The sequence below is a fragment of the Alternaria metachromatica genome (assembly GCF_023757995.1).
Source record: "Alternaria metachromatica strain BMP 0045 chromosome Unknown scaffold_8, whole genome shotgun sequence".
Taxonomy (NCBI): domain Eukaryota; kingdom Fungi; phylum Ascomycota; class Dothideomycetes; order Pleosporales; family Pleosporaceae; genus Alternaria; species Alternaria metachromatica.
Window position 1 is genome coordinate 912338 of NW_026055499.1, and position 14377 is coordinate 926714.

The 14377-nt window shown below is 53.2% G+C and overlaps 5 protein-coding genes and 1 non-coding gene across 6 annotated transcripts; 2 read left to right on the plus strand and 4 right to left on the minus strand.

Annotated features, from left to right (window-relative positions):
- Positions 1-1213: 1213 nt before the first annotated feature.
- On the minus strand, positions 1214-3357 carry NOG1 (Nucleolar GTP-binding protein 1; the record flags this gene model as incomplete). The annotated part of the gene is made up of 3 exons (XM_049331671.1): positions 1214-1255; positions 1311-3156; positions 3275-3357. The coding sequence occupies 3 exons, from the start codon at positions 3355-3357 to the stop codon at positions 1214-1216; spliced, it is 1971 nt and encodes a 656-aa protein (XP_049189445.1).
- Positions 3358-3649: 292 nt separating this feature from the next.
- J4E83_004746 (uncharacterized protein) lies at positions 3650-5634 on the plus strand (the record flags this gene model as incomplete). Its single annotated transcript, XM_049331672.1, has 2 exons — positions 3650-3652; positions 4012-5634. The coding sequence occupies 2 exons, from the start codon at positions 3650-3652 to the stop codon at positions 5632-5634; spliced, it is 1626 nt and encodes a 541-aa protein (XP_049189446.1).
- Positions 5635-5709: 75 nt separating this feature from the next.
- On the minus strand, positions 5710-6477 carry J4E83_004747 (uncharacterized protein; the record flags this gene model as incomplete). The annotated part of the gene is made up of 1 exon (XM_049331673.1): positions 5710-6477. The coding sequence occupies one exon, from the start codon at positions 6475-6477 to the stop codon at positions 5710-5712; it is 768 nt and encodes a 255-aa protein (XP_049189447.1).
- Positions 6478-7100: 623 nt separating this feature from the next.
- J4E83_004748 (uncharacterized protein) lies at positions 7101-8730 on the plus strand (the record flags this gene model as incomplete). The annotated part of the gene is made up of 5 exons (XM_049331674.1): positions 7101-7172; positions 7224-7359; positions 7410-7593; positions 7645-8459; positions 8513-8730. 5 exons carry the CDS (start codon positions 7101-7103, stop codon positions 8728-8730), a joined length of 1425 nt encoding a protein of 474 aa, XP_049189448.1.
- Positions 8731-9150: 420 nt separating this feature from the next.
- On the minus strand, positions 9151-11016 carry J4E83_004749 (uncharacterized protein; the record flags this gene model as incomplete). Its single annotated transcript, XM_049331675.1, has 1 exon — positions 9151-11016. One exon carries the CDS (start codon positions 11014-11016, stop codon positions 9151-9153), a length of 1866 nt encoding a protein of 621 aa, XP_049189449.1.
- A 2947-nt stretch (positions 11017-13963) lies between these two features.
- Positions 13964-14067, minus strand: J4E83_004750. The gene has a single exon. It is a non-coding gene; the product is annotated as a tRNA-Glu (tRNA).
- Between the last annotated feature and the right edge of the window lie 310 nt (positions 14068-14377).

The window sequence follows — 14377 nt, forward strand, 5'->3', positions numbered from 1 at the left end:
ACGCATCGTGATCAGAAAGGTTCGATTGAAACCCCCTTCAGCTAGTTTTTCGAAGGAAGTCACGTCTTCTACGTTCTGATTGACAGCTGCAGCCGCGAAGCGCTTGAACTCCGATACATCAAAGACGCGTCTTCGTTCAGAGTGCTTCGAGGCGTCATTCCAACTTCATTCCATAGTCAATATGAGCCATGGCTGTGGTGGAAGGGTTTGACAAACATCCATCGCCCTGATGTATATTCGAATAGCTCAGCGGGTTCGTTCGTTGAATAGTAAGCCAAAGAACGAGTCGATCTTGAGCCGAAACTTCCGGCTCTCGAGGTTTGTACCGTCCGTGGAAAAAGACGACAGAAGCCATCGGTGAATAAGCGACCACTGGAGTTCCGATAACACGCCATAACACAATCGCGCAGTGGAATAGTGTAGCGCAAGGGCAAGGATTCGGTCGCTGCAGCGGATGCGGATCAACTCAACCGGAACGCTTGGACTACTTGGCATGCACTAACACCGATAGCGCAGAAATCCCAACGAACGGGATCTAGGAGATGAAAAGAGGAGGTTGGAAAGTGAGGAATCTACGCGCCCTCACGCGAGACGGGACTGAAGGATTTCGTTGTGCTTACGCTCATCTCTACCTGCGTGTTGCCCTTGCGCGAAGTTGCATCGAGCAGCTAGTAGATATCTGCACCGTACAGTGAAACCTCTGCGGCATTCCCTGGAGTCATTTTGCGGTCGTAAAACATCGTGGAAATGTGATCGTGGGTCGGTGGTTGTCGCAACTTCAGAGCGCCTTCCAAACCACGCTTTGAAGGATCGGTAAGCAAAAAGCCTCGGCAGGGCGTAACAAGGCTGAGCGCAGGGTCATGTTATTTTCGCCCTGCAGGATCTCACCACCACGAGGGTGCGGCAGGCTTGTGCCGTGATCTTGCTGTGTAGTCTATGTCCAGTGCCTTGGGTGTGCAGATCGTTGGTGTTAGGCCGGGCAATAGCTTCACGTGTGTCAAGCCTTGAACCTGGAAGCCTGCCGGGCATCACCAGCTTCAACGAAATATTGCGCGATCACTTCGCTCGAGATAGGGTAGTGATGGAAAGAAGTATTGCATTACCACGCTGTCTTCATCAACAGCGAGTTGGTATCTAATGCATCCCAAACGCCAGCCATGATTTTTCCCACCTGCAAACACGCAATGCAAGAACGCATAAGACCCCAGCCCGCTTAACGGTGACTGGTCTTTCCGATACCACGCTTTCCTGCAGTCTAGATAACTGTTAGCAATTGTGCTGAAAGGTAGATGGTTCGGAAGCAAACTTACCAAATGCTTGATCAAAGAACCAGTCTGGTGCCTATCGGCCTCACCCTGCCTGGCCATCCTGTTCATCTTCTGCTGCGACAACTTCTGCAGCCTCTCAGCCTTGGAAGCGGCAACCTCATTCGTAACACCATCGTTCCTCCTGTTGGTGCTCTGGCTGCGGCCTCGGCTCTTGGCACGTGCAAGCATAGCAGCACCAGGCGTATCGACCTCCATAGCATCGCCACCAGGAGCCTCTGATCTTCCACGAGCCAAGCTGCGGCCTCGCGCCTCTGCCTTTGCAGTCGTACGCTCGACAGCCGCTGAGGGATCGTAGCCGAGACTCTCCAGATGTGTCTCCATCTTTGACATTTGCATAGCCTTCTTGGTCCTGGGAATGACGGCCCTGTTCTTGAGACTCTTGCGCATCTTGGCCTCGTTCCGGATGAGTTGCCTCTTCTCACGAATGAGCTCTGCCTTGTACCTGATGTCCGCTTCCTCTGCGTCTTCAAGGTCGTCGTCGGAATCGTAAAAGCCCTCACCCTCCAGCTTCTCCTCCTCAGCTTCGAGCGCAGCAAGCTTGGCCTCGATGTCAGGGTCGATGAAGTCGTAGACGTTCTGGCCCTTGAAGACCTCAGGAATGCGGTCGTGTTTCCACTCGTCGTTCTCGAGCATGTAGTTCTTGCGAAGATCGATGTTGTACACACCAGCGCCACCGTCTGCCTCTTCCAAATCACGCTCCAGGAGCGGCCTGTCAGGGTCTTCCTTGTCGTACTTCTTCTTGTTGAGTACAGCCTCTGGGATGGAGGTCTCGCGAGTAACGCCGCCCAACGGCTGGGCAACGTGAATACGGCGAAGCAGCTCACCGAGACGACCAGAAGGCTCACCGGCGCTGTTGGTACCGGCCTTGAGCTTCTCAGCGTTACGGGCAGCGATCAAGCGATCGCAGACTGAGTTTCGCACAGCCATGACACCCTCAGTCGTGTTGCAAGAGAGCTCGAGCATCTCAACTTCGCCGGACTTGAGCATACCCTGTAGCTGTTCCTGGGTCTCGGGGTCGAGCTGGTTCGGGCGCATAAGATCGATCTTGTTGATGACGATGGAGATCAGCTTGTTGGCGAACAAAGGCTTGATGTTGTTGAAAAGAGCGATTTGCGAGGCAACGGAGTAACCGCACTGCTCGCTGAGATCCATGAAGTAAAGAATGTGGGCGCGGAGATGGGCAATAGCGCAGATCGACTGATGTTCGATAGTGTTCATGTCCTCGAGTGCGTGGTCCAGGATACCGGGAGTATCGACGGCCTGGAACCGGAGCATCTTGTAGTCGAAATGTCCGACATACAGACTCTTGGTGGTGAAGGCGTAGGGCTGGACCTCGACATCGGCCCTTGAGATGGACTTCAAGAATGAAGACTTGCCGACGTTGGGAAAGCCGGAAATGACGAGTGTGCGGGTGTTGGGGTCAATGGACGGAAGACGACCCAAATGCTGCCTGACCTGCTCGAGGTAGACGAGAGGGTCCTTTAACCTCTTGCAGATGGTGGCCATGCGACCCAGCGCCGCCCTCTTCAGCTGCTTGCACTGGAAGAGAGATTGTCCGTACTTGAGAAGACGGACATAGTCGCGCGCAACCGTCTCGATCAGCGACTTTGCGGTCGAAAGCTGACCAAGCGCAATTCTGAAGTGATCCGCATCGTATAGGGTGTTGAGCAGATCGCGGTGGAACGGGTGGATGTCGGCAAGGCGCGGGAAAGCCTCGATGGTGGTGGAGAGGCGCTCGGTAAAGGTTTCGGAGGTGTACTTGACTTTTCGCGTGTAGAAGGCTCGAATTCTGCTGATCTTGAATCCAGCACGAATCTGTGTCGGCAATCTGGGTTGCAGTCAGCTTTGTCATCCTCTATGCGATATGCATTGCGCCTGCGAAGTCGCAAAGCGCCGGGTGGTAGAGGGAAGGCGCTTTGCGCAATTGTGTCGAGGAAGGCACCTACCTCCTCTGGGTCCTGGAAAGCACGATGTCCAGAAACTCCTGGCTCGTAGGCACAGCGGGGATATCCTTCCACTGGGTCTTCATTCTGGCGATTGCGGTATGTTGATGTCGAGTAGAGCCGTCTACGCGTTGGAGAGACTTCAGGGCAAAAAAGTTCACGACGCTATCGATACCGGTGGGGAAAATAGTTCGCCTCGCCGCCGCGCTAGTCCCGCATCCAATGCTAGCGTCGTTTGTCCGGGCAGTTGCACCCATTCATCACGCGCCTGACAACACCGTAGCCCACATTTCCACTACTATGTTCTCGAAATCACACAGTACGTCCGAGCCGCAGGACTCGGCACTTTTGCCTAGTCAACATAACAGCACTGCCCTTATGGTAACTTACAACTATGAACATATGTATACTTCGGCGCAACTAGTATTGACCGCCGGCCTGTTCCCAGGGCAGTAACATCTGGAGCGGCTGATGGCGCGAGCGATGCCTTCCGCGTCGAAGTGTCCAGCTTCTCTTTCTGTTTCTACCATCTCGATCATGTTCAGATGAATTCATGATGAACACCACGGTGAAAGAAGCTGTCGCCCGCTGCCAGTTACCAAGCTGCGCGTGGCTCTCTTCAACTAATCTGACAAACCTCACCAATGTGCCACCTCTCTTGCCAGATTCGGATCTTTCGGGCATCGGAGTGAGTATCAAGACTTAATCTATTATCACTTCGCCTAACTCCGGTACGATAGGTCATCTTGGGTTTCTCGATCTCAGCATACCTCACATTACTCCTACTCATCATCCACTACATCACTGTCCACAACGTCCACCAAACAAAGAGCACAGCAAACATCCGCGTCAATGCAGTCGACCATCGATTCCTCACTTTTATACGCTCACGTATCTTCTCATGGACCCCCAGCCGACGCTTCCAGTACGCCGTTGAAAAGTCCGTCCTCATCCTTAGCGACCTGAACCTAGTCACTGGCACCGCGATCCTCGTCGCCGGCTACTCGCAGTTGAGATGTGGTATCTCAGCATATCATTGGCAAATGATGGTCTTCATTTCGTGGTTTGCCAGTTTCGCTTTCGTGTCTGCTACGGCCTTTCTCGAAGGCTGCTCTCAGACCAACAAAAATATGCGGCTTGTCAGACTGGTCTTTATGGTTCTCCTTGCTTCTTTGTTGATTGCTGCTTTGCTTCCGACGGGGTCTAGGATGTGGCTCAATGGGTATCCTGATGATGGTGAGGGGTTCTATCCTAGTTTGAGCGCTGTTTGCTTCTACAAAGAGCTTGGTATGCGGTCGTTCTTGCGACGAGGTCCCAAGATCTGGTCTATGATCTTCTCGGTGGTTATCGTTGGTGTGTCTTTTGTTCGGTGTGGTATACAACTACTTGACCGAGATGGAGATGTGTCCCGCACATGCCTTCGGACCTTACCTGGAACGAAGTTCAAGCAGTTCCTCAGCTTCCTGGAGAGGAAGACACTACCTCCTACGATTGAGGCCTACGTCTGGCACCTACCATACCTACTCTCATATGCTGGCTTCGTAACCGTCCGGGTCTCCTACGATGTCTTCGAGTCAATGCTATTGGAGATCCTCTGGTTGGCATTTGCAATGGCATGGGGAACCATCAAAGTCTGGGATACACGCGCCGCAGCCTCATGGAACTATGACGGCTACAACTTTACTCTCAACCAGAAAATTTCTGAGGAGAATTCCTGGGGGTTTGGCCAGACTTTACCGTTAATCCTGCTTCTACTACCACTTCTCTCAATGGCCCAGGCGTACCTTGATGACGACGCAAAGGCTCAAGAGACCCTGCGAACGGATGAGGACACATCCTCCCCGCCTGGAACGGCGGCGACCCAAGAGATGGAGGATCCGAGCGCTGTAGACCCAGACCCGTTCGTGCCTCAGAACTGTAATCGGCTTGTCAACCTTCCAACATACCCCTACGAGAGCTTCGCCTCACACGACTGGTATCACGATCACCTGGTCCTCCTGGTCTCACAGATCATCATGATCAGCACCGTCGCGCTTTTCTTTCTCACGCGCTTAGCAGACATCTTCGGCATCTCCTCCATCCTACGTAGTAGGCTCTTCGTTATCTGGATCCTAGCTATCTTACCGCTGGCGTCGTTCATTCACCTGGCAGCATGGTATCTTGCAGCTTTAGTGGTCGGTAAGTGGCCTGGTGTAGGGAGACGGTTGTCCAGAGAGAACGGAGAGGAGAGAGAACAGACCAGGAGAGGGCAAGTGGTGCACTGGATATGGCGAGCGGGACTCATAGCAGGGTGCTTACTGTTCACGTTCTTTGTCAGTTTGGAGTCGGCCGGCCCGAACTCGCTGTTCTCGTATCTGAGATGAACTCAGGTAATGCTATATCAGGTTCATTCAATTAAATCGGTATCTCTATCGTACTACCCACTCAATCTTGAAGCTTCAGTCTAGAACCTGGTAATGAGCATCTACCGGATTCTTCCCATTAATCGTAAGAACATCCTGTGGACACGCACTCATCACCACAACTACATCCCTAAGTGCCTCGAGCACCACATAGTCTCCTGCCTTCGTCTTCGGCTCTTCGAAGCTAATGCCTCTCTGCGCTCCCTCACCTTCCTGCGTGATAGGAATGTTCATAAACAAATTGAACGGATCCGGGACTCTGCACCCCATCTTCGCTTGCAGGTCTTCAATCCCTTCCTTCTCCTCAGCCGAGAGAGACGAAGATGAGCTCAGCGCGTGTAAAGCATCCCAGAAGTTGTCTGTGCAAGACTCATGGTATCCATTCACGCCCAGCTCACTATACCGCCACCGATCACACGCCGCGACCAAAGTGTCGTGTACACCTGGACTTGTATCTTCCACCAGCTTGACCATCGGTGCCCTCTTCTGACTGACCATTACATCACCCACTGCAGGCGTCACTTTCAAGAGCGTTGCCCGGCAGTGGCACATGGACATGTATTCGGGGGCGCTGGCAGCGGCATTCGCAGTAGCAGAGTACTTGGACGGCGAGTCTGCGGTCGCGTTTGGGTAGAGTGCTGCTTCGACTTTGGAGGACGCGGTAGAAAGGCCGGAGGAAGGAAGTGCGAGCGCCCAGGTATCGACAACTTGGTTTCCGTACGTGTTTGTTATCTTTATCTTCTGCCCGGCTTTGACGAGGGTGGCTGCTCCGCGGCGGGCGGGGACGGTTTGGAGGGAGGTCATGGTGGGGAGTTGTGGGATGCTGTAGTCTGTAGTCTATGAAAGTCGATATGTGAGTATGCAATAGACCCAAGCTGCTACTTGGGGGCAGGTGAGGTATGCCATCATTTGTATATGCATACCCCACTTGTGCTGTCGCGTCAGGTCGTGGGACGGGAAGATAGGGAGATAGGAAGACCGCGTCCGAAGCCTATGTCATCCTTCGAGCATAGACTAGCGCAAGAATGGTGAAGTCTTTGTAGTCGCCAACGACAGCTCTGGGTCGTGTCTACAGTGTAGCGATCGAGTTCAGGCGCGCGAAGTGTGCGCGTAGCACCGAGTCGCAACCATGGTTCTGGCCTCGGGGGCGTCTCTTAACCACGAATGTGGTTTAGACGAAAACCTATATAAGCAAGACAGAATTGAGCGCAAAATATTAATCGAGAGTCGTTTGGTGAAAGCGAAAGTAGAAATTGAAGTTGCGACATCGAGGTACCACCTGCACCTGCAATCGCGCGTATCACGTGTCAAGAACGCGGCTTCCTGGAAACGACACCCTAGCATTCCCGAGCGCCGCAACCCAAATTATCCCCACCACAGCTCGACTCCTTTACCGCCAACCCGCACCATTCCTACCCACTCCCACCATGGCTGCCCTCGCCACCAAGACCGAGTCGCAGAACATCTTTACCAAATTGAAGTCGAAGCCCGCGAACAAGGTACGTCTTGCAAGTAGACACATACTCGGTCAATGCCTAACACATCCCTAGATATGCTTCGACTGCGGCGCAAAGAACCCAACATGGAGTTCCGTACCCTTTGGCATCTACCTGTGTCTCGACTGCTCGTCCAACCATCGTAACATGGGTGTCCACATCTCCTTCGTACGGTCCACCAACCTCGACAGTACGTTTACTCCGTCATGGCTCTACAATACGCATACTGATTGAGGGTAGTCTGGCAATGGGATCAATTACGAATCATGAAAGTGGGCGGCAACGAAAGCGCCACCAAGTACTTCCAGTCGCACGGAGGCTCTGCTGCGCTCGCGAGTAAAGACCACAAGGCCAAATACACCAGCAATGCCGCCACCAAGTACAAGGAGGAACTGACCAGGCGCTGCGCCGCGGACGCCAAGATGTAAGAACCAATTCTCTTACATGGTAAGCTGGGCTAATCCGATCCTACCAGGTACCCCAACGAGGTTGTTATCACAGATGTACCCGAAGTTGGCACCGACGGCACCAACACGCCAGCCAACGACGAAGACGACTTCTTCTCCTCATGGGACAAGCCCGCCATCAAGCGCCCGTCGAACCCACCCTCGCGTACCGGTACACCCAAGATTGGAGGATCACCCTTCCTGAAGCCTGGCGCCAACGGCAATGGAACAGACCGCCCCAAGTCGCCACTAGTTGGTGGTGAATCGAGCACACCCGCTGCAAAGCCCGCTGCCGTACGAAAGACGACCGCAGGCGCTGCGCCGAAGAAGAACATTCTGGGAGCCAAGAAGAAGGGCCTTGGAGCAAAGAAGGTGGTTGCCGCAGATGGAGGCCTAGACTTTGAGGAAGCAGAGCGAAAGGCCCGTGAAGAGGCTGAGCGCATCGAGAAGTTGGGCTACGATCCCGAAGCCGAAGCCGCTGAGGCCGCAGCGGCCACCAAGTCGAAAGCCCCCGAAGCATCCGCCATTGTCTCCCCGACCCCCGTATCACCGCCACGAGGCGGTTTCGGTTCCACTTCCAAGACCGAGCGTTCTAGCCAGGATATGGAGAGGTTAGGCATGGGTGTACAACGTCTAGGCTTTGGACAGGTGGGTGCAGCGAAGAAGGCTGCACCGCAGAAGAAGATGGGTGGCTTCGGCAGTGTAGGCAAGCCTGCGCAGGATGACGGCGAGAAGTACGCGCGAGACAAGTTTGGCACACAAAAGGGCATCTCAAGTGACGAGTTCTTTGGACGCAACGCATTCGATCCTACTGCCACCGCGCAGGCCAAGGAGAGATTATCAGGTATGCAGCATACGTGAAAGCATTTGCGTCCAACTATCTAACTTGCTATGTAGGCTTCGAAGGCGCGAGCGCTATTTCCTCCAACGCATACTTTGGCCGACCTGAAGACGAAGTCGGCGACGAAGACTACGGCGACCTCGAAACCGCCGCCAAGGACTTTGTCCGCAAGTTCGGTCTTACCGCTGGCGACGATCTCGAGAACCTAACGAACATGCTCGGCGAGGGTGCGACGAAACTGCAAGGCGCTGTCCGGAACTACCTCAACTCGTAGGATGACTTTGTGGATGATGTTAGGGCCGAATACGATGGGCGTGCGGCCGTGTACTGAACATAACGATCCGGTATACGGAGAGCAGGGCGCATCACCATGTGCAAAGCTTGTCGCAGATGTCGAACAACAGGTGTGGGCGCTTGGTGCATTGCATGGAGCGGGCAGATGAAAGACCATGAAGCGTGGAGTTGGCCGTACATTTCTATTGCGCTGGAGACGTGGGCTTGGGAATGGGTGTTTGGGAGTATAGACAAACGCAACTAAGAGTCCCTTCAATTCAACCTCGTAATCTCATTCCTAGCATTATCTAATGTGTAACTGAACGCCAGACATGAGCATCTAAACAATGAAGTGAGCAAACATGTCCAAATCCAACACAAACACCAATATCCCCATCCACCCCTCCGCATATCCAACCAATCAATCCTCCCTATCCCCCCAAACATCAGCCTCCTCCCTCGCCACAGCATCCAAATCAATCATCCCCTTCCCCCCGCCACTTCCTCCTTCGTCGTCACCTTCTTCCTCACTACTACTCTCCTGCCCCCTTGCCTCTTCCCTGCTCATAGACCCCCACCCCGCATCTTCATCCTCGTCGTCTTGCGGAAAAGCAGGGGACACAGGGACGAAGTCGTCCATGAGGTTACTCGGGAGACCGGCGGGTGCGGGGCGCGGATGCGAGGATGAGGGTGGGGAGGGGGAGAGGGGCATCATTGCCATTTCTGGGTGGTTGGATAGTGGTGGTGTGGAAGGGCGGTTTGGGGGCGTGGTTGCAGCGTGACGGGAAGAGGACGGTTCGGCTTGGGGAGGTGGATGTGGAGAATGAGAGATGTGGGGTTTGTTGCCTTCTTTTGAAGAAGGTCGGGGGTCTTCTGTTTTCCTCATCTCCTGCCTCGGTGTCGTCTTGACAGCAGGAGAAGTATCGACTTGTTGTGTAGGCGGCAACTTGGCATGATGCTCCTGCTGCTGTTGCTGCGAGAATGGGAAGATGGAAAAGAGGCTTTGACTCAGACTGTGTCTATTCGGTCCGCTGGGTCTTTGTTCTTGTCGCAGTGCTTCTTCCCTGGTTCGGGGTACGTTGGGTGGCGGATGCGATGCGGAGTGTGAGTGCGAAGGAGCCTTTCTGTTGGACACTGGACTGGGCGGTTTCGCAATTGTGGCTTCTGGCAAGGAGGCTTCGCACATTTCGCAGGCTGTCAAGGCGGGATCGTTGAGGAAGGTGCAGCGTGGGCATTGCTTTTTGAGGTCGGGTGTCGAAGGACGGTGGGATGGGGCGAGTTCCTGGGGTGGTTGTGCCTGTGGTCGGGGAGGTTGGCGTGGAGGTGCTGGCTCGTTCTGGGTTGGCATTTGGTAGCCTGGACTGTATCTCTGCGCCGTTCTTGAATTTGCTGGCGCTGTGTCCCGTTGTCGGCTGGTAGACGATGTGCCTGCGCTCGCTCCAGCGTTTGGATTCGGGTCCACTGATATCACTACCTGTACGTCTCGCTTCGTACCACACTTCATACACTGACACTGCCGTACAACGCTCTTCGTATACGTATCTGTGACCTCGGTCGGTGCATCGAACCGGATCTCGAACTTTCCTGGCTCACCGAAGCCTGGCGTATTTCTGTCGTTTCCTCTCCCTTTCGCATTTGCATAACCTGCTCCTTTCGCCACGATTGGTATAATAGGGTCAACCGCTCCAAAGATGAGATGGTCCACAAAGGGAATCAACATTAACCTCCCACTGTTCTTGATGTGGTGATCAATTTCCGGACGGAGTTGGAACGAGTCGATAGACTGTAGAACGCGGAAGTACTTGTTGAACATGTCGCCGTACCATTGGCGTGCCTGAACACCCTGCTGCAACAGATCTTTCGCGATATTCCGCGGTGCAGGACTTGGCCAAAGTGCGTCGATCAAATGCTTCTCTTTCAGCGCCTTCCTCACCATCAAGTCTAATCTCGCGCATTCATATAGTCTCTTCTCCAGTCTTTCGTGCAACTCGTACTTTGCGAATCGAATAACCAAGCCTCTTACGAATCCGGCATCGAGGTTCCATTTTCTTGTAAAGTAGTCTAGAGATTCCAGATCTTTCTGCGCCTGCGCGTTTGCGGGCCGGACGACAAGCGGTGAGAGTTCATGGCCCATGGAAATCCATCGTTCGGTTTGTCTTGGGAAGGCAGTTGCTGTAGACCAAAATGAGCGAATGGGGTAGTACTCGGCTTTGAAGTAGTTGTAGACGAAGTCTAGGAAGTCGGCTTCTGTGAGCGGCATTGCTGCGTGGCCGCGTGGGATGTCCATGGTGGATGATGATTGTGGGTGGCGAGACGCGTAGAGGTCACAATCTTGGAAGGTAATCAAAGGATCATACGTGACGGGAGATGAAGACTTTGGCCGTAGATGTGAAGGTAGTTGAAGCGCTGTCGTGCTCTAGTGGCCTGAGCTATGCGGAATGTTGCTGCCTGGATGGAGTGAAAGATTACGCATACAGGGACAAGGTAGGAATTAACAAAAGTGACGATGCCTATTTGAAGCTGCGCCACAGCATGTGATGTGTTAGAAGCGCTTGGAAGTCCGATCCATGGATTGCTCTGCTTGTTCTTGTGACTGGGTTGCTGGACACGCACGTCATTGTGTGGCGGTGGCTGTGCTCGCACCTTCCGCGTCGGACCTGAGCGCCCTCTTTCTCGGCATTCCAGAACTCCACAACTCCACAACAACACGCTCGTCCCATTTTCGCAACACGCCATCGACACCCATAAAGATGGGGTATCAATGCGCACTCACCTGGCGTCGGTATTTCCGTCTCTGGGGAAGAACGGGATACTGCGCAGATGCTTAGCTGGCGGGAACAACGAGATCGGGCTTTCGACGCAACCCGGAAAGGATTACGGAGCATCATAGCCAGAACATCTACAATTCGACTGCCTTTTCTCATGGAAATACCTCAACCTTATCCGGGTCATGCCGTCTGGACATAGCCCAGCCTTGTCAGGGTCATATTGAGGTATCCCTTATATCTGCGTGGAGTATTACCTCGGCGTGGTAGACAATCCGAAGGAACTGACCTCTTGAGAGACCAAGAAAAAGCCTCAGGAACGGCACATCTAGAATAAAACTCTCCTTACCTTGACGACACTAACCATGTTTGAAGGTGGTAGCATAATCGTTCTAGCCCAAGTCTTGCGCAAGGGTCCGTGGAGGTAAGGGTTGATCAAGGGATTTCCTGTCCAAATACGATCTGGCTGATCGGTGTGCCGCATCTTACTTTCGAAGTTCTCCGATACGTGGAACCCCTCATCATTTATGTTGGAATCGGTGTTTTGGCCCTGATAAGAGGCTGTCGACATTGACGCACATGGCTCGCACGGGGTATACAGCGATCTACCTGGAGATCTCGGCAGCCTGCTGCAAGTGCACCCGCATGCGTGTATCTAGCACACGCCCGATTACTAGACGCCGTTGACTAGTTAGGAGGCGGGCGAATACACTTATACTTGGCTTGGTCCCTCATTGTCGCACAATCACATTAACCGTCCCAATCCCAAACTGATCTTCGGCGGTCCATATGTACAATGTCTACAATGTCTACCACTACAACGGAGAAGGACGAAAAGCCAGAGCGGCTCGATATGTCTGATGGTTTGCAGATCGCTCAACCTGAGACATATCCCGAGGCCGTCAACCGCTACTCTGCCAACGGCGATACGAAGCTGCCACAAATCAATGATGATGAGGATGGTGGACGCGGTCGTCTGCCGCGGACGAGGTCATCACGCCTGCGGGGTTCTCACGACATTCTTTCATATCGCACTGCATTGGACAGCGATCAGGATCAGGCTCCTCACATCCAGGTCCCTCCTGATATGTGGAAGAAGTTCTTTGCTCACCGGCGACGCAAATATTGGTTTACAATTGCCATGTCATTTACCATTGTCGCTGCACTAGTCGGCACCAGTATTGGAGGAGGACTTGTGGTGCAAGAGAAAGCCGACAAGTAAGACATAGTTCAAGTTCTCCATCATTGTCTAATGCTTGAGTAGGAAGGCCGAAGCACTCGCAGCGGAGCAGGCCGCGGCGAGTTCGAGCATGGAGCTGTTTCCAACACCCACATCGGCGAGTCCATCGGATATTTCGGCGGATGCCCCATCAGACACCCCAACGGATAGCCCGGCGGCTGCGACTGAAGACACGGGGACGTACTACAGCGCGAGGCCATTTGGTGCCATCCAGTCAATCAACACAACATGTCCATCCACACTTCTCATATCAAGTCGACTGGAAGGCAAGAAGTCCGATATTAGTGGTCGGTATACCTACAACTGTCTCGACAGCACCAACATCCTCGACACCATCCTCATGAGCTTCACCGCATACACCCTGGAGCAATGCGTCGACGCGTGCAGTCAATACAGCGCCATGAACGCAAGCAGTGCCTGCAAAGCCGCTGTGATTAGCTCCGACTTTAGTGCAAGGTACGAGACTGAGAATGGCGCGAATTGCTGGCTGAAGAGTGGCAGTGGGGATGCGAGTACAGGGCAGAGTGGTTATACAGCGGCGGTATTAAGGGAGGATTGAGCGTAAAGAAGGAGATGCCTTGTCTATCGTTCACCATTGTAAAGATCATTACTGGCGTCTGTCTTTGTCCACATGATGGACGGCTTGGGATTTCTTGTTTGCAGAATTAGCGATCGTTTGAAGTGACCCTGTCACTACCTGTTCTATACCAATACCAGTCGTTATAGTTTTGTGTTTTAATAGCATCTCTTTCAAGGAAGCACCATGCAGCCGAAATGGTGAGGTCGCCTAATTTGCATGTTTTCATCTTGATGTAGGCTGCAGACTAGTTTAGGTTTTCCTTGGACAATGTGTGAGCGTAGGTAAGCTGTTTGTTCGCTGTAGTTAGGGTGAAAACGATCTACATTACTGGCAAGTGTCATTCGAATGCTCATCTACATCAGGACCCATAGAGCGACATAGGCTGGCGATGGCTAAGAGCATGTTGTCTGATAGTGGTAGAGCAGTGATCGCGGCAGGGTAGAGTCTCTTCGGTCGTACCTGCATACCACGTATAGTCAACCCAGGCAGTGACTGCACATGTCGCTAAGAGCAAAAGACAACGGTTGTACTATGCTCTAGAGGCTATCCAAGTACATACCCAGCCTCTGAAGCGTCTCGTGGGTGCGGGCAAAAAGATATACCAACCCATACTCGAACCTGAAAGATGCAAAAAGAACAAAAGATTTGTTTCCGACACCGGGAATCGAACCCGGGCCTTGCCGGCACTGCGCTGCAACAGCGAGCTGACTCTGCTATGAGAGCGGCAAATCCTAGCCACTAGACCATATCGGACTTTGATGGAAGGTAGAAGAGATACGGGCAATATATAGAAAAAACAGAATTTGGCCTGGCGACGATGAGGTTTGACCATACTTCGTTGGGAGGGTCGGGGGGTATAGGAAACTACACTGGCAAGCTCATGGAAGATTCTGACATGTGAATAGCGATGGCGGGGAACTTTTCTGCGGACCCCTGAATACCCCCACTTCGCGAAATCTCTACCACCAACATCCCGGAGGTACTGCAGGTAAACCACAATGCAGTTCGAAGCCGCTGGATTCGCCGTACGAGTGCTTGGAACGATATAATTGATGCAACACAT